The sequence below is a fragment of the Panthera tigris genome, chromosome B3 (assembly GCF_018350195.1).
Source record: "Panthera tigris isolate Pti1 chromosome B3, P.tigris_Pti1_mat1.1, whole genome shotgun sequence".
In the NCBI taxonomy this organism is placed as follows: Eukaryota; Metazoa; Chordata; class Mammalia; order Carnivora; family Felidae; genus Panthera; species Panthera tigris.
In genome coordinates, this window is record NC_056665.1 from 7,776,500 (window position 1) to 7,801,692 (window position 25,193).

General features: G+C 45.5%; 1 protein-coding gene across 2 annotated transcripts in view; it reads left to right on the forward strand.

The window, feature by feature from the left end:
• Window positions 1-25,193, forward strand: part of NTRK3 (neurotrophic receptor tyrosine kinase 3) — a 538,866-nt gene that overhangs the window by 482,683 nt on the left and 30,990 nt on the right. For both annotated transcript variants that reach the window (XM_042988103.1, XM_042988104.1), the window contains 2 exons: window positions 2,378-2,550; window positions 5,624-5,867. In XM_042988103.1, coding sequence (XP_042844037.1) covers window positions 2,378-2,550; window positions 5,624-5,867 — 417 coding nt within the window. The remainder of the gene's footprint in view (window positions 1-2,377; window positions 2,551-5,623; window positions 5,868-25,193) is intronic.

The following is a 25,193-nucleotide window of genomic DNA, read 5'->3' on the forward strand; positions in this document are numbered from 1 at the left end:
TGCTGGGTTCCTCTTTTTCTCCCCCCTCTTATTCTTCATGAAAATAAATAAATCACCGGCCGTCATCCTCTGCCCATGGCCCAGCCCATGCAGCTCAGGAGCTGGGTCACCAAGAGGACCCTGTCTCACCATGACCCTGCCTTCTTCCACCCATAGCAAAAAGGCTTTGTAAATGCCGTTGTTACTGCTGGACGTGGGCACACAGCAGCCTACTCCTTCATTACCGGGTAGCTTCCCTGAGAAGGCAGCCAGAGCAGAAGAGGAGCGCACATGAGATCAGAGGCGGCAAAGTCAGCGGTGGACTGGACCGCCCACCTTCCTTCCGGTCTGGGTCTGCACCACCAGCTCAGCATCCTTGTGGGGCCTGGCCCCTCTGCCATCAGGCCACATTCTCACCTTTCCTGGCCTTCTCCTCTGCCCTTTCACACTGTTTAACTTCTGTGCCCACTGTTCCCTTGGGGACATACCTAGTGACCGATTCATCTGGTAAGTTAATCCAGCAGGTGCGCTGCACAGGAAAGTATCCTGGGCTCCAGATTCAAGCTATGGCTTCTTGGCATGGTCTTTGGCAAGTCACTTCCCCATTCTAGACCTCAGTTTCCTGACCTGTCACGTGGGAAAGCTACACTGGGTCAATTCCAACATTTCTGTCAATAGTAGAATCGTTTACTCAAACACGTTTTTGGTGAAAGCTCCGAATTTTGAAAAGAATGAAAGGTGGTATTGGTTGAAGTTGGAGTGGATTTGACCTCTGGCTGAGAGACCGCGGCTAGAGGCACTGCCACTGAACTCTGGGGGTCAAGAGGGGCTGAGGTCCTGTTTAACTGTACGCCTCTGTCATTTCAGGCGTGTGAATGTGGACTGACTCCCAGACAGGGCTGGGCCTCAGTTTCTCCCAACTCTAGAAAGGAGCAGGTGGAAGCTGGTGATGTTTAGGGCCCTTCTGGTGCCGAGTCCATCATCAGTAATGTGTGCTAATGACTGATGAGGTCTGATGGGCCCCCTAGATATGAGGCTTGCATATTCATGTTCCCACAGCGCTGTCAGCCTAGGCAGCCCTGTGGATTTCAGTTAACGGGCATTGCGGTGGCCGGAGAAAGACCTCGCTGGGGCCGCGGGGGAGGGGGTGGGGGGGCTTTTGGTGGTACCACGGTCTACGGGGGAGCGCAGTCTGCCTAAATCACCAAAAAGGCCACATGCTTGGCAGAGAGGATGCAAACCCATCTCATGCCAGTCTGGATTTCACTAATCTGAGCATAGTGTGCATACTTCACCCTCCCCCCCTCATTGCCTCGTGTTGTGTCCCGTGAGGTTACTAAATCGTGTTGGCTGAAGGAAGTGGGTGTTGTTTGGCCCCATTTGCCTTCTGAGCTCGTGGGGAAGTTGAGGAAGCCCAAAGAAATGTGTGCGCACACCTGCCCAGGCCGTGTCTCCTGCAGGAAGGGGCCCTCTCCTTCATTGGTCATGCTCCTCTGGCCTAACATGGCTGCATCCCTGTGGCAGTGCCCTGTCCACGATCCCTCGATGTGCTCAGCGTCTTCCATGTCAGTCTCACGGTCCCCTTCTTGTGCTGGAGCCACCACACTCCTACCTGACACCCCTCCTGGCCATTGCTTGCCCATTTATCTTCCTGGGCCCTGGGGCAGGTCTGATGCCTCCCGCTCTTCCTGGGTTCTCCCTCCCCACAGGGGCTACATCGTGGCATTTTAGTGGCCAGCGGATGCCCACCTCCCCATCCCGCCCTGGGACTTGGAGGGACTTCACCCCATTCTGGTCCTGAGTGGACCCGGAGGCTGCTTCCTGTTCACTGCCTTCCCCATAGCTGCAGCCCCACTCACTCTCCAGTGCCTCCTTCACCTTCCTACTAGGAGGACACAGGCGCCTTCTAGAAGCCAACACGTTCATGTTTCTCTGCAAATACGTACTCCTTCACCATCTAAACTCAAGGAGTAGAAAGAACAAGGAGACTTTATTATGTTGTCTGCCTGATTTCTGGTAGGCTCTGGGCAAAGGCTAATTTATAGAGTTCAAGCAATGGGGCGGTGGTTTTCCCACTGTTTCTTTTAGCTGTGGGACCATTTCTTGAAGGAAGCCTTAGGGGAAGAGACCTTTGTCAGATTTTCCACCTCCACAGCTCCCTCCCTCTGCCATTCACACCAGCCTTCGGGGGGAGTGTAGGGCTCTGAGATGAACATGAATTGAAATCACTGGCTGGTGGATGGGAGACGGGGTCAGAAAGTTGGTTTCTGTTTCATGAGAGATGACACGATTTGTTGTGAACCCCCAGTCTTTATTATGGGCACGTTTATTCCCATGAGGGGAACAGACAGGCCCTGGTCCTCCAGTTGCTGAAAAGCATGTCATGCATTGTTTCCAGGCCCTGAAGGATCCCACCCTGGCTGCCCGGAAGGATTTCCAGAGGGAGGCTGAGTTGCTCACCAACCTGCAGCACGAGCATATTGTCAAATTCTACGGTGTGTGTGGCGACGGTGACCCGCTCATCATGGTCTTTGAGTACATGAAGCACGGAGACCTCAACAAGTTCCTCAGGTAAGCAAGGACTGCGGTCCCCACCCCTAGTCCCCCTACCCAGCTCCGCTGAACCCCTGTACTTCACCTGGAGTCAGAAGTTACCCCCACTTAAGTCTGGGGATTAGAAATGAGGCGTAGCTGTTCATTCTTCCATACCATCTCCTGAGGAGCAAGCTTCAGACCTTCATCACTGATTTCTGGTGGGTAACATTGAGGGGGCCGTGACAAGGGAGTATTTTCTTCCTGATCCCAAAGTAGACTGGCCACAAGGGAAGGCTCTGGAATGAGTCCGAGAAGGGAGCCTCTACCAGCCTGTAACTCTCAGCTTAGAGACTCTAGAACCGCCCTTTCTCCTGATTCTCTGAATAGCTTTCTCACTTTGTGCCTTACATTTCTTAGTGCCGCAAAGTAGAGCTAATTACACCCCTCCTGGAAAACTTCGTGGTGGAGACTTTTTTCATGATGAATAAGAAGGCCCGAGGTTACAAGCTCATCAGGAGGCCATGATGGTTGAAAAAGAACAGCAGATTTTCTTTGGATAAATTTATAACCGTGCTATCCAGTACCTTGGCTACATATGGACATTTGAATTCAAATTTACACTACTTAAATAGAATTCAAAAATTCATTTTGCTTGGTCGCACTAGCCACATTTCAAGTACTCAGTAGTCCCATGTGGCCAGTGGCTACCATGTTAGACAGTGTGGTATATGATATTTTTATGAATAAAAAGTTCAATGGGATGGCACTATTCTAGAAAGATCGGATTTGTTGTAAGAGGGTTTCCCCAAACCTGGATCTAGATCATCTGGATTTTGAGGTCCTCTTGAGGGAACTGGTAAGAGAATGGAACCCCAGCCAGAAGTTCTGGGTGGGGTTGCAGGGGTTGGAAGTTCTGGTGGGGGGCAGACTCTATCTTCCCCAGGGAGGACAGCTTCTCACCACTAGAGCAGAGTTAACACTCTTCAGCTTCCTACATCTGCCACTTCCAAGCAGTGCCCAGATGTGGAGGGGGCAGCCATGTGTGAGGATCTGTGGAATTCAGGGTCCCAGGAAGCAGGTTTGAACAATCAGGCCCTAGACACTTAGGGTGTGGTCTTAGCCACCTTTGAACTCCATTGAATCCCATGGCCCATAGTGACATTTTCAGAATTCGAATGTAAGTAATAGAACACTGTGGCTACTCACCAAAAACTGATGAGCATGTCCTTGAAGTGAGACATTCCTTGGGTGCTGTGGTTTTAAGGGGGAATAGAAAGGGCCCGTAGCAGATAATGAACTTTTCTTATGAGCTGGATTTCCAAAAAACGGCCCCCGAGGAGTGGAAAGTATCTGTAGGGTGTTTGGAACCTCCTGAACTTGGATTTTCACAGCGAAATTTATTCCTCTCTTGGAGGACTCAGCCCTTATCATAAGACAGACCCGGGTTCGCATCCTGAATTTGTCACATCTTACCCACGTAACGTAGAGCAAGTTCTTAAACCTTAATTCTCTTTCCTAGGAAACAAGACTGTTAATAACTGCTTCAGACGTTTGCTGTTATGAGTACTGAATGATTATATTTGTATACTACTTGGATGAGTTTTCCATATAGCTGGGTTTTCAGTCAGTGAGAGCTACTATTAAATTATTACAATTACCATTTTGTCAAAACTGTGAACCAGTCCCTAACACAGGCAGTGCTGTTTCTCGGCATTGAGGATCTTTAGGCTGTGCTTGCACCCCCTGGAATGGTCAGAGGGACACGCTCCATTTTCCACCAAGCCCTCACCACAGATTCAGCGGTGCCTTTAGTCCCATGTGCCACACACAGGGCTACAGAGAGCTCCTGGTGCCTCTGTGTGCCACTGTCATTCCCAATATAAGGGAGGAGGGAGAAAAAGAGGCTAGAAGGCAGTTGGTGGCTCTTAGGGGCAGGCTGCAGTGTCCTCTCCTGGTAGACAGGAGTGCAGGCTTGCTGGCGGAGGCCCCTTCCTTGTGAGCTGATGCCGTAGCTCTCTTTTGGAGGGGTGAAGTAGGCAGATCCCACAGGAGACAGTAAAATGAATGTGTTCATATTTAATGACTCCTTTCAGTGGAAATTGGAGAAGCAGTAAAACAGGCCGAGGCCTCTCTGTATACCAGGGCTCCTTGGTCCACGACTTCATAAATAAGGGCTCTGGGTATGGTTACGGCTCATTGGGCTTTCTGGAAAAAAGAGTGAATACTGAAAGTGACTGATATGACAAGGCAAGGCATTAGGATAACAAATCCGGGCCTTAATTTGGGATGGAGGGGCAACCGAGGCTTCAGAGGCCTTGGCTTCAGGGTCATAGGGTCTCTCCAACCGGCTCTGCCACCAACAAAAGTTACCCAGTCCTAGGCAGCGTGGTGGTCAGGGTAGGAATGTGGACTCAAGACCCCTGCTGATCAACGGTGTGGACTGCCCACTGGCAGCATCAGCACCGTGAACTTGTGGGAAATGCAAATACTCAAGCTCCACCCAGCCAATCAGAATCATAGGGGGAGGAGCCCAGGGTTCTGTTCAGCCGGCCTTCTGGATGATGCTTCCTGAAGTTTAAAGCTCTCTGGAGCCACACGCCGACTGGTTTCAGTCGGCCTCCTGATTACCCATAAGGCCACTGCAGCACTACTGTGACTTTGGCCGGGTGATCTGATCATTTTGTGCCTCAGTTTCTTTATCTCAAAATTGGAGTGGGAGGATTAAGTAAATTAATAGATGTAAGGTCCTTAAAGCAGTGCTTGGAACAGTAAGGGCTCTGTAAGAGTTAGCTATTGTTTTTTTTTTAACGATTCTGTAGTAGATACCTAGAACCCAGGAACCTCCTGAATAGCGTTAAGATGTTTAAAAGAGTAGATGTATTTCCTGATCCATTAGAGTATGTCTGCATCATCTTAGCTGGGAACCTGGTTGTACTCATATCCACACTCACATGATGTAATATTGGGTAGATAAGACTAGGCAATAAGTAGGCTAGGAGAGATTTTATCCATGTCTGTGGCGTATTCCAGAGCTCACGGCATCCAGAAGACTACTCCCCTTGATCTCCTGAATTCTCCTGTCCCCTGTCTTCTCTCCCACCCTTCACAGGGCCCATGGGCCAGATGCTATGATCCTTGTGGACGGGCAGCCACGCCAGGCGAAAGGCGAGCTGGGGCTCTCCCAAATGCTCCACATCGCCAGTCAGATTGCCTCGGGCATGGTGTACCTGGCCTCCCAGCACTTTGTGCACCGGGACCTGGCCACCAGGAATTGCCTGGTTGGAGCCAATCTGCTGGTGAAGATCGGGGACTTCGGCATGTCCAGAGATGTCTACAGCACCGATTACTACAGGGTAAGGTGGCTTTTCCAGCTGCAGGACTCAGCAGCAGAACTAGCACCTCGCTCACATGTCTTTGTCATTGTCCATTAACCCTGTCACTCGAGAGAACACACATGCGCACCCGTGCCCAGACATACACGCAATGGTCATCCTTTGGCCACTTCTGCTTCTTGACATGCCTGTGTATTATTCTCTCGATAGCTCACGCCTCCCTTCCCCTTGGACATTTAGCTCAAATATATTCTTCCGTTGCAATGACATATGCATCGTGTTCTTACTTGCATCAATACTCATTCTTCATGCAAACGGACCCATACGTATATGTGTATGCCCAAATGCACACATATTCAAGCTCAACTTGGTACTACATTTTAACATCTTCCACCTCAGTCCCTGATCCAGCCTTACCCACAACACATTTTATTCTCTGAAATTATCTGGTGACTGGGTAGGCTTATCTTGCCTTCAAAGGCAGATCTTAATGAGAAGTCAGAACCCAAAGTAAAGTAGCAAAAATCGTTAATGAGGTGCTGAGCACGATCACCCCAATGATTTAGGAAAGAGGAAGCAAGAAAGCATGTTATTGTTGCCAACTTTTGAGAGAGATGCAGGTTGGCTTTAACAAAAAGCTTTCTGATTGTGAGAGGAGATACCACGTTCAATTTTACTTCTATACGTTAATAGGTATCTTATTTTTCTCCCAGAATTATTTTCTCCCTTAGTCTTTGGAAATCCCCTTCTAATGGATTTGAGTGGTTTTGACAGTGTTTTTATTGCCAGGGAAAGGACAAGTGGGCATGAGTGTCATTGACCCTGAAAGAGGGAAACATGGGTGCAGCCTGAGATGCAAAGATCGGGTGATTTCTGAAAAACGATCGGAAGGCACATGCCTCACGAGATACGTAAATTTTACTTCAGGGACATCGAATGGGTGAAGAGTTTGGATAGGTGGCATAAGAGAAGGGTGGGACAAACTTCTGGAGGTCAAGAGGCATGGCAGCCATTGTAGGGAATGAATGTAGGGAATGAACGATCATATTATGAGTCGAAGAGCTCAGATATGATTGTCCTGTCAGCCTAGGCATGATGGACGAGGAGGTGGGGAGTTTGGGGGTGACATATACAGATCAGTTCTATCTGGATGCTCCTGGTGGCTTTGCCTAAACAACATTGCCCAAGACATTAAAACTGATCACTCGAGACACTTCATTTTAGCCAGGGCCTGAAGAAAAATGAAATATTTAAGAAATGCCCTTTGTGGTTAGAAGTGATTTGTTCATGGTACAACCACAGCATGGCAGATGATATACCATCAGGAGAGAATATGAGGCAAAGAAGACCAAAGGGCTTCTGGGAAGGTAGTATATCTGAGCAAGCTGGGCCATATCTTGAGCCACCTGCCCTATCCAACATCCCCAGATATGGAGAAGGGAGTATAATGTAGCAGTAGCCACAGATGGATGGCCAGGGCAGACCTGCCAGGAAATACCAAAGCGGAGACTTTCTTTAACATCTAGACTAATTTTTTCACTCATTTCCAAGAGAGACATTGGTATCATTACTAAGGGCCATGAGCCATAGATTTCTTGAGTCTGGCTGGAGTTGGCACCATTTAATTGCTTTGCGTTCTGTGTAACGGGGTTTGCTGGCCTGTCTGGCTGAGCTCGGATTTATGTTGGTGTTGATAAAAGCAAGGGAAGGATCATCGTTTTTCTGTGTGAGGCAGATGTGTGATTATGCCAATCTGTTCTCAGCTGGCTTTACCATGGTCTTGGGAAATAATATCTGACCGGAATGTGTGCAGACTCAGCTTTCAAGCTCACTTCAAGGAGTGCACTTACTATTTCTTGATTCTGATTCAGAAGAGTAAAGAAAAAAAATCACCTCTATCAGTCACCAAATGACACGGCTTTCCTCTTGCTTTAACGACTAAGAACTGATGCTCTTTACTCCTGGGAGAGCAACAAGGGGCAGATCCATCTCCTTCCTGTGGGCGCCAGGGCTGATTGGAATTTGAGGAAGGGAGAGTGAGGGGGAAAACGTCCACTCTCCAGGTATCTGCAATTGCTTTTTTCATGAGTTCTAAGCCAGGCATAAGCTGAGGCCAGCTGGCTTGAAAATGTATGTCTTTGGTCCCAAGGAGTATGAAATAAAAAAGAGAGTTATGGTAGTAAAAACAGTGCACCGCGGGAAAACTGCGCATCCCACTGATGGTGGGTAGATATCATACTCTCCATATTCCGGGGGCAGCCTGTATCGTGTCTTCATGTTCAGTTGCTCACGATGTCCTAAACGATGCACAGCTCCCCCGCCCTCACTTTCTGTAAAACAAAAGGCAGAAGTAGATTTCCCAGAGGTCACATCAGTAATGAACTTTGAAGTCTTGTTATCCATGTTGGAAGATACGAGGGTGACAAAGGTATTCTGCGTTGGGACCCAATCTTACCTAATGCCACCATTAGCAGCCATGGGACCCCAACACACTTCCCCTAAACTCTCTTTAATTTTCTTATTTTAAAAAATGGGGACAAACATAGTCTCTTGCAGAGTTATTTTGGTGTTAAGCAAGTTAATTTGTGTAAAGAGCCTGGAATACACTACTTAATGGATAAACCATTGCTTATACTATCTTCCTTAGTCCCCCTTCATACCCAAGGCAGGAGAGCCACAGGGATAATCTGGTTTCCAGATGTAATTCTCAGGTCAGACAGGAGGGCCTCCTGACCACTGGAAAATAAACTGGGATCATGCAGCTGCCCCAGAGGAGTAGGGTTTTTAAGTTGACCACCTCTGGAAAATGTCCTTCCCAGGGTTTCGACTTCGATAGAAATACTGGATCATCAGTACTTGCCTGTTCCTCTGGTTAGTGTTTATATGGTCCTCATAATCTTAGAGTGAAGTCCATGTTCAGGTGATTTACAAAACATTTCTTTTTGTTTGGTATACCAGCTGAGGCTCTGGGGGGAATGCAGTGATTTATTATATAGCAAGAACACTGAAGGATTCTCTCAGCAAGCCGACATCCGGGACAAACTGGCACCTCTCTGCTACTGTAGGTTACGGAAATCTGTTGAGCCTAGGAGTTTGCTGGCTTCTTGTGCCTAATTCAGTTAAATGCAGATGATTCGAGCTTGTGTGTGTGTGTGTGTGTGTGTGTGTGTGTGTGTGTGTGTGTGTATACAGGTGCACACTCACATATACAAGTGTTCGTTTGCCCAGTGCAGATTCCATGATGTGTACACAAGAACAAAGAGAGATGGAGACAAGTTCCTCCTTACATTCTTTTTAAAACTTTTTAATTTCTTAAAACAAGAAGCACCATCTGGCTCATGTATGAGTGATACGCAAACGGTTTACAAAGGTGAGCTGCCTGATTTCCTATTACATATTTAGAAAGAGAAAACACACATGTCTGCAGCAGAGTGCCAGGACCATTTGTTCTGTCTTCTTAAGACTCTGCCCAGTGACGGATACCTTTCCCTCCTGTGGATCACTCACTCTACACTTCTGAGATGGCTTTTAAACTGGCTTGGACAGGGGTGGGGTTTTGGTGCCATCATACCTTTCTCAGGACATCAGACAACACTAAGGAGTCAGTGGTCGAATCTGGAATTAAAGAAAGTTTTGAGAGTCCCGAAGAGGAGGAATCTGGGATTCCAGAATAGAAATGTTTGCAGATGTTTTTATTTGTTGGGGGAGGCGATATGCTGAAATATGGGAAAAACAGGATCCGAGGGCCCAGTGCTCTGATCCTCCTTACCCAGAGGACCAGGAGAGGGCCTTCCTGTTCACCTGGCTGTCCTTTGTGCCTATGGATGAAGTCAGAATGGGGCTTCAGAGTTAGGCAAGAAGTAGATTAGGCCAGACCAAGAGTAGTCTGGACAGGCAAACAGATGCCCATCTAGGGGAGCTTAGTCTTTGCAGATGTTGTAGGGAATCCATTATCTAAGCATGTAGAATAAGTACCGGGGACCAATGTCCAGAGGACACAGGTGAGTGGTGGTCAGAGTCAAGGATGACCCCAAGTCAGAGTTGAGTCTTGGTAGGGGGTGGAGCCAAGCGTCCAAGAGATATGAGGGGAAGTATGCCAAAATGTTGGCAGAGACACATAAGGGGGACAGAAGGCATGTCTGGCATTTGATAACAAGGCACTGGGTTCTGAGTTAGAGATTCCAGATCAGGGTGCCTGGGAACCCCTGGGGAGGATGTCAACAGTAACCGTTTGGATGTGGGAATAATCTAGAATAAACTGATTTGACTGGTAGAATATTTGATTTCGTGGATGCCATGGTGCCCCCATGGCCAGTGATGAAAAGTATAGGCTCTTGGGCCCACATTACCTGGTTTGCATCCCAGCTCCTATATTTCCAGGCTGGATAACCTTGGGCAAGGTATTTAATCTTTCAGCGTCCCCAACTGTAAAATGGGGCTACTAGTCCATATCATATGCATTTACTGTAAGGATTAAGACTTAATGAATATAAAGCTCTTGAGATAATAAACGTTAAATAAATATTAATTAGTGTTACTATTATTGGAGCTAAAATACAATGTCTTCCTAATCCCAAAATGGGCATTTTGAATAAGGCTTACCCAAGTGTATTAGTTAAGCTAGGCCACCTGCTATAGTGAATAGATGCAAATGTATATATATTGGTTCCCACACAAATAGAAGCCTATTTGTAGGTCATATACCAGTATGAGCAGGTGAACTTGTTGGAGAAGTAGCCCTCCTTTGTGCAGTTGTTCAGGCTGCTGGAGCTCTACCCTCTTCTTTGTGTGGTGTCCTTGGTCACCGTAGGCATCCATCCCCATTCCACAGCTGGAAGGGGGAAATGGACACGAAAGAATGCGTGTGGTTAATGGGTCTGATCTGGAAGAGGGGCCTGTCTCTTACGGCAAGAACCCAAACACATGCGTGGTCTCATTGTTTGTAAGGGAGGCTGAGAAATGGAGTGTAACTGTGTTCTCAGGTAGAAGAGAAGAACATGGGTGGTAGTGAGCAGCTGGCAATCTCTGCCACGTTATGGGTGAAGCAAAACTCCTTTCTCTTCCAACATTCCATTCTAATGGCATATCATTCCATGTCTGATGATGTATCAGGAAGGTTAAGATAAGATAGACTTCCTTTCTACTGCTATTCCCATCCTGAAGATGGAGAGATTATCCTGAGGTGCCTCTTTTATCCTCTGCTTGCAAAGTCTGGGTGTCACGTGACATTTGTAAACAGTGGGGGAGCTTGGCCCCACCTGCCATCTTGGTGCTTCCATTCATCCCCCCCTGGAAAGCAAAAAAAAAAAAAAAAAGGCATACCAACAAGAAAACACTTTCAGTTGACTAGGTGGGGAAAGGGGGAATGTTCTAAACCAAAGGGAGTCCAAGTTAATTGAAAAGAAAATACATTCTCAAAGTTTTGTTGACTAATTAATTCGTTTTTTGTATTACGTGGAGAGAGGCCCTTAGATGGAAGCCAAATAGCTGGAAGTGTGTGGAGGAGGAGCCAGAGCTGTGAAAGAACTTGCAATTTACTTTTACCCTTAAAAACTAGTGATGGTGACTTAAGCCAGCTGACTTGCAGGATTACATAGAGACATCAATACCCCTTGCTCTTTGTTGGGGTTTTGGGAGGCTCACCCAGTATCTGGCACACCTCTTCCCTGCTCAGATGCTGAGTTCTGAGCCCTTTGAGACACAGAATCCAGACAGATGGAGATTATAATGTGCTCTTGTATCATGATAGAATAGTTGCAGATGGTGGCCTCGCCGGGCAACAACGATGAGCTTCCCCGTATTGAATTCCCAGTCTAGACTTTCTGTCCAGTCATGGCAGCCTGGGAATATTTCAGGCTTTGCTCTACGAGGGCAGAACTCTTGTGGCTCATTTCTGTTCTCTGTAGGTAGACAGATGCCCATCAGAAGGGGGAAAGGATGTGGCCTGTATGCTGGCCCCCACCAATCAGAGAAGTTATTCCCCCCAAGGGGTGGGATGCAGGCTGGAGAGCACTCCAGTTGTTACTCCAGTAGGTGTCCCCCTAGTTGGAAATCTGAAACAGCGCTAAAAGGATGGGTCTTTCACAACTGTTCATCCCCACCTAGGCAAGTGGCTGCCAACTGCCCTGAGTCTTAAGATCTTTCCTCCAAGGCCAAGAATACTGTGTCCTGACACCCTGCCTAACTGCCTGGAAGAGGACTAGTAGCTGGGAATACTGCTCCTTGAGGGACGCAGACCCATTTTGGAGAGGGCTTAGGCAGACTTGTCTCTGGGCTTTCGGCCATTAGGTTTTCCTTAGTAGGCCCAGGCACCATGGTAGGAAAATTGATTCTATCAGAAGATGAGCATCGCATCCAGGCGGCCCAGTGGCCAGAGCCCAGTTACGGGGCCTGATTGTTCCCTTGCTGTTTGTTGAATATCCTAATAATTTGTTACCCGTATTCCTATTTATCTGGAGGAGAACTCTGCTGGGGCGGGGAGAGGGGGAGTCTATATTCCATTCCTAAGGAAAGTGATGGTCCCATTTCTTTTTTTTTTTATTAAAAAATTTTTTAACGTTTTTAACGTTTATTCATCTTTGAGAGACAGAGAGAGAGACAGAGCATGAGTGGGGAAGGGGTGGAGAGAGGGAGACACAGAATCTGAAGCAAGCTCCAGGCTCTGAGCCGTCAGAACAGAGCCCAACATGGGGCTTGAACTCACGAGCTGCGAGATCATGACCTGAGCCAAAGTCGGACGCTCAACCAACTGAGCCACCCAGGTGCCCCCCATTTCCTTTTTTTATAGATACCTTTTTATTTGGAGTAATTTTAGATTGACAGAAAAGTTGCAAAGATCATAAAGAGAGTTCCCATATGTATTTCACCCAGTTTTTCCTCCTGTTGTCCATGATACATGGCCAACATTTGTTAAAGCTAAAAAAATTAACATCGATGCAAATTGTTAATGAAACTAAACTTTGAATTTTATCGATTTTCCCACTAATATCCTTTTTAATGTCCAAGGACCCACTCCAGAATACTGCACTGCACTTAGCCACGTTGTTCCTTAAACCAGTAGGACTTCTTGGTTAAAGTGGAGGTGAAGGGATCCACTACCTATTGTAGACTGTCTTCTTTGGATCTCTCTGCCCCAGGGCAATCCTTAATTCACCTTTCAGAGGCTCCAGAACTCCAGAGTTCCCTGTGTTCTGGAAGAGGGATAGGTGGGCTATAAGAGGTTCTTGAGGAACTCAACTTTATGAGCAACCTGTAATTCCAGACTCTTACAGGAATCTTTTGCAACTGTGCAGTCATTGGTCACTGTCTTTAGAGAGCATGCTGATAGGACTAGAGTTCACTAGCTTAGATTAGGAGGCTAAGGGAAGGCTTGGGACTCCTCATGTTCACAGCCCCTAAACTATGTGTATGTTCTTTTCTTTTGCCTTGGGAGAGGGTGCCCCATTCTAGCAGAGAGACATGGTTATAAGCAGACATCTGGGCATGCTCAGAGCTTTAGTTGGCCAGAACATCTGCTGTAGACATGGTGCCATGTTATACACATCTTGAGCGAATTCTGAATACAACTTTAATGCCAAGTCCCATTAAGATGCACAAAGCTACAGAAGGAATGAACACGGAGGAAGGTGTGGAGGATAGATGTATGCTGATTATAGGTATTACGACATTGTTTCCTTGATTAAAGCCAATGGATTTGCACAGTAATTATACAAAAAATATCAGACATTTTGGAATCCAAGTTCGTTGAGGGACAGGACTGCTATTTAGGATATCTTGGTCTCAATGCCAGCTCTACGTCCAGTTAGAGGCTTTACTTTCATCTGTCAGTTCTGGGGTTTGGATCCTGGTTTTATGGTCTCTTTTAGGTTTTACTTTCTATGGGGCTAAGTTCTAGTGGTAATGATAACTGAGCCGAGGCTTGGTTTCTTTAGAAAAGAAGGGAGACAGGGCTGAAGATACAAGAATAAAGCCGACGTCCCCTTAAGCACTCTCTGTTATTGCTTTGCCCTGGACCACAGCTGTTCAATATCCCAGCCCCCTTTTCCCCTTCCTGATAAAACAAGGGAACAACCTCCAGCCTTGAAATAGCTTCTCCCCATAATACCTGGATCTAGTTTAGTGATTGAAGTTTGCTTTCTTTTCTTCCTCTTCTTCAGCTCTTTGGGATATTTAAGGTAATTGGACAAAAATCAGCCTGATGGGCATAAGAATTGTTGGAAAGACTTTCTTGATGTTTTATCAGTGGTGGGAATTACTTGGATTCTTTTGTCCATCTCAGCACTTCCAAACCTTCAACTTTCCTAGACTGTGTTATTCCTATTCCAACACAGTGGTAGTGCTGTGGACATCTACCTGCAATGAGAGCATTCCACAAAATTCAGAAGTGAATATAGGGTGGGGCCTGGTGTTTTGAGCCATGGCACACTCCAGCAATCTGGTATGAAGATGATTTGGAGAGGACATGATGACCAGGAAGTTGAGGTACAATCGATGGGACTCCAGCAACAAAGTGAAGAAGTTATTTTGGGCATCCCCCCACAGGGGTTTAGGAATGCTAGTGCTGGGGAGTGTTCTTCCATCTTTGCTTATGGCGTCCCATGACTAATGTGGTGACTAGAAGGCAGGAAGATTTAGTCCCTGCTGTGACCACAGACATGGGATAAATATGTTTCTGGCCATCGACCTGAATGTATCATATGCCACGTAGGTACTTCCTGTCTGTCTTTGTCATTGTCTTGAGGTTTCTCACCTCTTCACAGGAGACTGGCCACACCAATAGCATTGTTTTCTGTCACCTCCTGGGAACTCATGGTTTGGACTTTGGTGGGTATTCTGCCTTTTCATCTTTAGATACATTGATGCCTTCACTGATCCTTTTCCTGGATAGGGCTTAAAGGGCTGAGTTCTGGTTCAGCCCCTCACTTACTTTGGTGATACTGACTTTAGGTCAGTACTCTTGCTTCTCAACTTACAAGGTTGGATTCGTTGCATAGTTTTCCAACACATTTTTTATAGCAGTAAATCTTTTCTTCAGATGGACCCTTATAAGATAGAGAGAGAGAGAGAGAGAGAGAGAGAGAGAGAGAGAGAGAGAAGGTAGATAGGGGGAGAGAGAGAGAAAAGTGCTTTAGTTGAAGTAGAAGAACATGGGGCCATGGCATTCTTCTATCTCTTACCTGCACTCAGTCATGGAGCTCTTGCAGTACTTTGTGGAGGGACTTCCATGCCCTGCAGGGCTAAGCACTGGGATCCCCAGTTAAGATTTAGGGCAGATCTATGTGTTCCAGCCACACGTAATAGTGATGATGAGAACAAGACTGGTAGCAGCAGGGAATCAGTGAATGAATAGCTGGCTTTGAATATCACCTGATTTTCCTGCCTTTCTGCGGCTCATCAGTTGACCATGTAAACCCTCGCACTCAAACCAGATGAAAGAGAAATGCTCATTTTACACATGCTGATTGTGGGGGTTTGTGCTTGCACACCAGCCTCTTAATGTTCTGCCTGGAAAGGAAGAAGGTCTTCTGAGACCTTGCAGGGAAGAAGTAAGCTGCCAGGGATTATTAGCCTCCATTTTATGGAAGAGCCTTAGAAAGGGTTGGTGATATTTTCAAGACCCCGAGATTTCTCAACAGCAAAGTCAGTGTGAGAGCCTTAGGCCTTATGATGAAGAATCCACTTTGTACATCTGCTGAACTTTGTCCATGCTGGTTCATTTCCCTTCGTGCCAAATCCTCTAGCCATTGAGAAAGTCCACATGTTGGGAACAGAATTCAATTCAATTCCCTGACTATGTGTAAGGCTGAATAGAATGCAGTCTGTGTTCCCAAGGAAATTAAATTTTTTTGCAGGGAATATAAAACAAGATGAAAATTTGTAACTCCCCAACAGGCCAGAGGGAAGAAAACTCATACAAAGGGGTTACCATTACCAATTTCAAAGGCCCATTTAATCAGAGGGATGATGTGGATCTTAAGGGGTTGAAGGGGGGTCAGTGGGTTGAATTTTAGGAGGGCACTCCCGTCGGGGGAGGTTAGCATGAGCAAAGGCATGGAGGTAGCTTGGAGGCTGGCACACCAGGAGGGTGACCTAGAACGGTGTGTCACTCAGCGGGCCGAAAGTGCAGACGCGCGGAAGGAAATGTTTGTAAAGGAAGGACGGGGCCACTGCGGCAGGCCTCGGAAGTCCAGCTGTTCTGGTGTGGGTGCCAGTGGACTGTCGTGGAAAGTTGCATCATCTGTTTTAGTGTAAATGAAATGGGGACAGGTCATCGGGCAGTGGCGTGGAGGGTGGGCTGCAGGGAACCAGGACCACCAAGGCATAGTGCCATCTGTGGCAACAGTCCAAGCAAGAAGCAATGAGGCCTTGTGCTCTGGTAGTAGCAGTGGAGTATGGAAGAGAAGCCATCAGAATCAGTGGGGCCTGGAAGGTCAACTGAAGGCCAAGGCCTGGGTACCCAGAGTCTCTTGCAGTTTTGCATCATCACCTTGAAAAAAGAATAACAGTAAAATCGAGGGTCAGGATGGATGTTTCACAAATGCACCGGCCACCTACCCTGTCTGTATCCCTAGAGTGTTAGAAACAGATGAACAAATGCCAAATGATTCCATTTTAAAGAAACATGAAGCTGGAAGGAGCCTTAAATGTCATTTGTTTCACCCCTGTGGCCCCAAGCTGAATAGCATCAAAACCACCCCGGACAGATGGTTTACTCACTCTATTGTGGTGCATCTCCTGGGATTCTACAGGTGCCCCCTTATTCTTTCCAGATGTGGTGAAGGAAAGCCATTATCAGTGAGAGATTTATCTTTTTCTTTCTAATTTGTAATACCCTTTAGAAGTAGGACATCCTCAATTACGTCTAGCTGCTGTAAGGTAAGTCTGTTTCATCTTATGTTTTCAGTAGAGACAAACATGGTTTATGTTATAAAACAGACATTACAACACCAGTACAATGCTAAGAAGCTCATTGAAACCAGTATAGCCTCTTCATAGATTATTGGTTGTATTTTATTCATTGGATGTATCTTGACTGGTGAGGACTCAGTGGAATATACGTATCTCCTTCCCTTGCCCTGCCAAAAATAATGTCCTTTTTCTGAGAGCAGTTCCCAGTGGTCTCTTTTAGACTTGGTCTCATCTCCCTGTAATTTTGAGATCTGGTTGTTATCCTCTGTCCATGATGGTGGTGCAAGGTATGGGATGGATTCTGTCATAGTCAGCCTTACCTCCACAGGGACAGATACTGGGAGAAAAAAAAAGACAGGGATTTGACCCATCAGAAAATCCTGAGAACTTGAGACACGTTTACACTGGAGTTCATCCCGAAGAAACCAGAAACAGAGGCAGGGTCAAGAGGCTCCTGAATCAGATGTTGTTTCATTTCATTCTTCTCTGCTCACATGGAGGACAGGATAGCAGAACCTCTGTCAACTGACACCTCTGTGTATCTGAACAGGCCCTGTTTGGGTTACCAAAGTGTAAAAGACCTTTCTTTTTATCTGAGGCAAACTGAATACAGAACATATAAAGATACATAAATTTCCATACAAATATCTTCTTTACCAGCTGTAATTAAGATATTTGCATGTAAAGAGAACAGTGTGTTCCCTTGACTTCCTCCTGTAGGGAATTGTTTGTCTCCTAGTCCTCAAAACCCAAGACTTTGTGCTCTATCTGAACTGGAGGGGGTGCTCTATCTAAACTGGAGGGGGAGGGAAGCTTGGGTGGGAGGAGGAAGAAGAGGCAGAGGACCGGGTCAGTACAGCATCTGAAATTCAAAATTTTGAACGCGAGTTTTAGTCCTAGTTGGTTTTGTTTTCAGGTTTAGCCTAGCTAATCCCACAGGACAAAGTTGAGGTAGGGGTGAGGGAAGACCTGAGAAAAAGTGGGCAGAACACCCATTAATTCTGGAGTCAAGTAGATAGATATTCCTTTGAATTCTGAGCTTCTGTTTATGAGCTATGTGACCTTAGGAAAATTTCATAAATTCTCTAAGCCTTAGATCCTCATCTGAAACAGAGAGATAAATAGATAGAGAAAGAGGGGGGTGGGGAGGGGGAAACAATTTCTTCTTTGGTGCAGATTAAATAAGGTAATGTATGCAAATTGTCTGATACCTATTAGGCACTCAATAGATGGTAATTATTATTCTATGTAAGTGAATAAGGTAGAAATTATATATAAGAAATTTTAAATAATTTTAAATTACAAGGCAAGGTATTTCCTATCGTGGGTTTGGGTGCTGGGTACTAAAATTGGAAGGGAAAAGAGCCTCGAGACAACTCGGGCAAATACAAAGCAAAACCACTTATTCCTCTGGGACTGGTTTAGACACTTGAGTTGGTCTGTCGGAAGCCCAGGAGGAAAGAGAAAGCATCTAGTTGTTCAAAGGTAGAGCTTCCCGTTGTAGAATTGGTGGCTCCAATTAGGAGCTAACTTTTGCTAAATATACACCATGAATTCTATGGTAGACGAAGGTCTTCAGAATCAGAGCTCATTCTCCAGGCATCCTAAATGTGTGCCATCCCTTGTTGCCCCAAAGGAAGATTTTGGGGTCAGGTGCACTAGAGCCTTGGTGATAAAAACAATATCTGTATAGAGAGATATAGGTAAGATATAGATGTAGATATTAGATGGACGTATATAGGCAATAACTATAGATATATATAAAAGGCTGGTTTAACTAGGCCTCCCTCATTTCTCTCGTCATATGCAGCATGATGGTCACTGCACGTTATTGTGCATAACATGAGATGTTGGATATACAAGAGTGTTGAACTGTTGGCTTGGGTACTGTTGGTTTTATGACCCCTATCATCACCACCGTTAACCACCATGACCACCAGTATAGTCTGCTAAGAAAACGATCATGTACACTCTGGAAAAAATGAGTCAAGTTCATCAACGTCCTAAAGTTGATTGGCAAGGGTGGTCAGCATGCCATGTGTCCCACTCTGCCAATCACCATGACAACCTTGGCTACCTTTTCTTTGTTGAGTCATGCTCTTTCACCTCTACAGCCAGGATTGACCTTTGATTTGTGGCCCAGTTTGTTCTTGAAGTTGATCTTTTTCTTACCCGTTGGGGAAACCCCCAGCTTCCTGGTCTTTGTATTTATTTATTTATTCATGCCCTTGAGTTATTTGGGCATCTGCATGGCCTGTAGTTTCCTAGAAAGCAAAGGAACCTATTCTGTTTTTATGAGAATGCTTGAAGAAAGTGCTTAATTAAAAAATATATAATCCCATGTCAAATGTTTGTAATGGGTAAGGAATAATGGCCTAAGCATTTAATCCATTTTAAATGGCTCCTTGTAAGTCCCCACTTGCCATACACCAATAATCATTATGTGGGGACTCTGGGTAGATATATTGGGATCTGATTCCCCACCAAAGGCCCAAACATCTGCTTATCAGTGAAGAAGCCTGAGGGGATGTCTCACAATAATTAAAACGCCCATGAGACTTCAGTTAGCACCCGAAGGACAACTTATTAATGCACACAGGGGGCCAGATTATTCAAAGGCTATATGATCAAAGCATTCACTCCCAATAAGCCAGTCTGTGTGGGAAGCCTGATCATATTGAGAAGGTTGCTTAAAGAAGAAGTCAAAGCAAGAAAGTCAGATGCATCAAACTATTAGAAGCATCCAGCTAAGGGAGACTGATATACCCATATCCTTTTGATAACAGAGACCTTCCAGTAAGTTCAGAAGTACTCCAAGTCTTCTGCCGAAGTCCACGTCTCTCCCCTGACAGAAGCCAGGAAGGGATGAGCACTGCCACCATCCAATTCCGTGTCATTCCCTTCCCAGGTCTCTATGACCGGCCAGTCCCCCTTCTGAAAGACATATTCTTTCTTCATTTGCATCAATCAGGGTGCAATTGAGCTGTGAAGGCCTGGAAACCACTCAAGCTCTTACAGATGACCTGGGCATATATTCTTGTTTTCAGCCATTTTTTGCTGATCTTAAAGAGACCAGCTTGTATTCTTCCTTTCTAAATGGAGAGGAGTCACTTTACTGTCAGAACCGCTAATGCTTTCCATGTCGCTAGATGTCCTTTATACCTAAAACATGACTTGTTGCTTGCAAATCGAATCGCCTTGATGCCAACTATTGTGGGCTGCAGGGATGGCAAGTAGATCTCAGGTAACAGTTCTTTTTTTTTTAAGTTTATTTATTTTGAGAGAAAGAGTGTGTATGTAAGCAGGGGAGGGGCAGAGAAAGGGAGAGAGAGAGAATCCCAAGCAGGCTTTGCATTGTCAGCAATGCAGAGCCTGATGCAGGCCTTGAACTCACAAACTGTGAGATCATGACCCAAGCCAAAATTAAGAGTCAGATGCTTAACCCACTGAACCACCCAGGTGCCCCGAAGGTAACAGTACTCATAGACTGAAAGTGGTTCCTCAGCATAGAATGATAAGAGGAAGTTGGCGGTTGCATCCAGAATCAGTGAAAAAGCATGTGGGATTAACTGGTGATGTCTACCGTGGGTAGAGGGAAGGGAATTAGTGGTACCTGTGTCATATTGTCCCAGTTATGGTATATCCCATCCCAATCAGTGCTCTCAATTCAAGGATTCTACTGCATCCTTTTAGTCATGCTCAAACCTTAGCTTCTCAGAGTTGAAGAGATCTAATAAGGTGTCGATGTGAGTTTATTGAATGTATCTATCTGTGTTGAAGGATCGTGTACAGAGGGAGGATTTCGGCAGGTGGGCCTGAATTACTGGGGCTAACTTAGGTTTATATGCCCAAGTTCACAGAGATGACCCTAGTATCCCAACATTTTAAATTATCTTCTGCTTGCTTTTTTTCACTCTTCACTTAAATGTTTTTGTTGTTGTTGCTGGCTTTTTTTTTTTTTTTTTTTGATCTCATGTATAGCAAATGTGGCTTCTTCTTGTTAGATTTGGTTCCGTATTCCACTCTACCAAGGTTTCTTTGTGGTCTAGATATAGCTTTTCCTCCCAGCTCTGTGCCACCTGCAACTATTATCAATGTACAATGTACCAGAAATTAAGTGTATTTTTAATTTTTTTTTTTGGAATGTACAATAGCTCAAGGCTTGGGTTTGCTGCTGGAGTCTTGCTCCCAAGCAGATGTTGACCCAATTATCAGCATTCTTTGAATGTAGTTACTCTATGGTTATGATTCCTGCCATTTGGACTCTTCTTCTCCACATACTGACCTCTTTGTTCAAAAGTATTTCATGAGAGTCCTTGATAAATGCCTGGGTAAAATTTATGTAAGCAATCTATGCTGGTAAACTTGTGAAATCCTGGCTAGAAATAAACTTGGAGGTCATCTTGTCAAACCTACTTACTTAACAGATGGGGACATTGAACCCCAGAGAGGGAGCAGGTGTCTCTCAAGTTCATGCATCTATTTAGTGGTAGAGTTGAGGCAAGAATATTGGTCCCCCATCTCAGATCCAGTGCTTCTCTCTGATCATCATTGAAGTACTTGGAAGTCAATTGAGCCAGTATTGTTATTCCTACCAGTGAACTGAGGCTCAGAGAGATTAATTAGTGTTATTCAGATTACACACAAAAATAAGGCAGGGCAGATTGGGTTCAGTGCTCTGATTCATAGGTAAGGTTTTTTAAGGAATGCAAGGTCATTTTTGAAAGCAAGTTTTCAATAGTGTACCAGTACAGTAGGGTCTCTATGAGGTCAGGTAGGCTTTAGAGTTAGAACTGTGAATCTATAATAAGTCAGCTCCATCATTTTTTTTTCTAGTTGGGCTTTGTGGCAAAGATATTTAAGCAAGAGGAGGCAACAAGCAAGGAGACCCTAATTCAGAGAGTTTGGGATCTCCAGTTTGGTAGTAAAACCAGCACCAGTAAGGTGATTTGGACCAAGCATAGTCCCAAAAATGTAACACAAATTCGGTGAAACTTAAGGGTAGGGAAGAAATGCCCGGAGCAGAGGACATGGTCATCAGAGGTGAGGAATGCTGCCCTAATACCTCAAATATGTTGTAGGAAGTGATTTTTTTTTACATTTTTATTGTGAAAATGTATTCTCGAGAACATCTGTCAGCACATACTTGTTCACAGTAGTTTTGATTTCTGAAAGGGCAACACCCATGCCTTATTCTCCAGTCACAAAACTCCATATCTGATATACAGTAGGCTTTCTGCAAATGTCTGCTCAGTGAAATAAACAAGGAGGCAGGTGTACCTCTTGATGAATGACTGACCTGGGATGGTGCTCCTGGGTGCCACAGTTTGGGACAATCAGAAATCACAAAACCAGTTCTCATCCCATTCAGAGATCATCTGGGGAATCGTTTTCCATCATTTTGGCCTGGTAAATGGGCTCTGCAACATGTTCCCTTACCTCCGGATGTGGCAGGGCCAGAAAACTCTAGGTTGGTGAAGCACCATGCCCCAAGGCAGTTACCTGTATCATGTGGAAATGGAACAGACCACCCAGTAAGACGGTGGGTTCTTCATTTCTGGGGAATTTTCCAGGAAATCGAGATGACCACATTTTAGACATGTTATAGAGACACCTGCATTGAACATGAGGTTGCAGTAGGTGACCTCAAAGTTTTGCTTTTGCCCCAGTTCTGAGATCCTGAGTCAACCCTATAATAGAAAGTGCTTAGATGGGTATAAAGCAGAAAAGTAAAGAGCCATTATTATGCATGCACGAGGAAGTGTGTCAAGTATATATTTCTGTGACGCTATGAAATTTTCACCCTCTCCATATCTACAAATTCGCGTCTGTGTTCTTTCTCGCCTCCCTCACACCTCACCACGTGTCACCTGCCCTCTCTAGCCCACTGCTCTCTGGGACTGTGTCTGTCCCACTCTGAAACCTTGAAGACTTCCTCCCTTCTTTGTACTCCAAAATCCATGGTCTATCTCTTCTACATTAAAGAAAAATCTTCATTTGACCTTTCTGCCCCTTCCAACTGGCATGTGTCTCCTCGACTACTGAAATAGGTTGCTTTTATCTTCTGTCTTAATTTTTGGGCTTCTGATCTCAGCACTTCATTGACTGTAAGTTTTGGGGGTCACTAATTATCTCATCTTGGCAAAATTCAAATGCCTTTCCTCTAAAAATTCTAATCCTTTTTGGAACTATCTGTTGAATGATGTTATTAATAGCTGCCCCATTCTTTTCTCCACCCTCCATTCCCTGACCACTTAACATTCTTGTTCAGTGCCTTCGTGATGCCTGGCTCCACAATTTCTTCCCTATCCCAGCCATTCTTTACCTCATCTATTGGTTTTTCTTTTTGCTCTCCTTTAAAGTTCTGGTGCTGCTATTTTAGACATCTACTTTGGGAAACCTCACACACACACACACTCACACACACACACACACACACACACACACACACACACACACACATATGCTTATAATGCCTTTTTGCTTTTAGGCAGAAGCTGGTTGAATTTACATTTTTAGCCTCCACCTCTTCTCTCTTTGATTGCTTAAGCTGTTAACCTCCCCTGGAGAATTCACTGGTGATTGAAACTTGGCTTGTTGGAGATAAAACTCACCATGGCCACCGCCTGCTTCTCAAGCAGATACTCAGCAGCCTGTTAGCATGAGTGAAAACCCTCTTGGGACATTTCCCAAAGGGGAGGCATTTTTGAACCTGTCTCTTCATCATCTATACCTGACTCCTTACCTGACCCTGCTCTCTCTTTACTTCAGTGTTACTTGTTCTTTGTATGTTGTCAGGAAGCACCCTAGTCCACTCCATGACCAGACCAACTCTTGGATCAATAAGTGTACCTTCAGATTCAGAGTCACCTTGCCCATACTCTTCAAACCTTCCATCATTCCAGCTGCTTCTTTAAGAGATTTGAGTGAATCTTCATTTCTCAAAATTATAAATTTCTTACCCTGGCCCCCAGGGCCCTCAGGCTGTCTGCCAAACTGCTTCCTGGCCCCCTCCCACAAGAAGTCCCCTCAGCTCTACCCCAGCCAGCCTGCCTTCATTCCACAGTGGTGCCTGTTCATTTCCAACATGTCTGATACCTTCTGTATACATTTCCTAGCGCTGCTGTAACAAAGCACCACAGACTGGAGGCTTAAACAACAGAAACTTATTTCATCATGCTTCTGGAGGTCTGAGACCAAGGTGTCAGCATGGTTGGTGTCTTCTGAGGCTTGTCTCCTTGACTTGTACTTGCTGTCTTTTCCTCCGTGTCTTTCTTTACATCTTTGTCCCTCTGTGAATGTCTGTGACCAAATTTCCTATTCTTTTTTTTAAGTTTATTTATTTATTTTGAGAGAGAGAAAGCATGCATGCAAGCAGGGGAGGGGCAGAGAGAGAGGGAGAGAGAGAATCCCAAGCAGGCTCTGCACCATCAGCCTGGGGCTCAATGTGGGGCTCAATCTCATGGACCGTGAGATCATGACCTGAGCTGAGAGAGCAAGAGTTGGATGTTTACTCAAATAAGCCACCCAGGTGCCCCCAAATTTCTTATTCTTTTAAGGACATTAGTTGTATTGGATTAGGACCCACCCACATGACCTTGTTTTTATCTTACTTACCTCTCCACATGCAGTCACATTTTTTTAAAATTTTTTTTAACGTTTATTTTATTTTTGAGACAGAGAGAGACAGAGCATGAACGGGGGAGGGTCAGAGAGAGGGAGACACAGAATCTGAAACAGGCTCCAGGCTCTGAGCTATCTGCACAGAGCCCGACGCGGGGCTCGAACTCATGACCTGAGCCGAAGTCGGCCGCTTAACCAACTGAGCCACCCAGGCGCCCCCACATGCAGTCACATTTTGAGGGACTGGGGGCTAGGACTTCAGCTTAATGAATTCTGGGAGGGACATCATTCAGCCCATAATGTCTTCTCTTCTCAACTTACCATTTGTTCTTTCGTATTTCTCTTTGTTCTTTCTCTCTGCCTGCTCCTCACTGCCATCAAACCCAGTGGTCCCATTTCACTGTTCTCACTGGATGGTCTCCCCAGTATCACCCTATTGAGATGTGTTGCTTCATGAATATTCTTCTTTGTTGGGTCCTTGATATACTTCTATGCCTCTGGTTTGACTGAGAGCAGGGGCTTTGTCTCTTGTCTTTTGAACACAGCTCTTGACCTGGGAGGCACTTGAGAAATGCCATTTCTAAGTCATTGCATATCCCTTCTCAAAAGCTGCCTAACATACCTACTCCTCTGACTTCTCAAGAGGCCTTTTAAGGGGAATGAGTTTTTCCCAAGTGGTAATGGAGTCTGTACACACTGACTCTGTTGATACCAAGGAGAAGAAAGGCTGAGGCTCCACACAGGTGACATCTAGCTAGCTCACCCCTTTTCCAAATTGGGCAGGCAGGGAAGGGCATCTGGGAAGGAAGCCCTGAA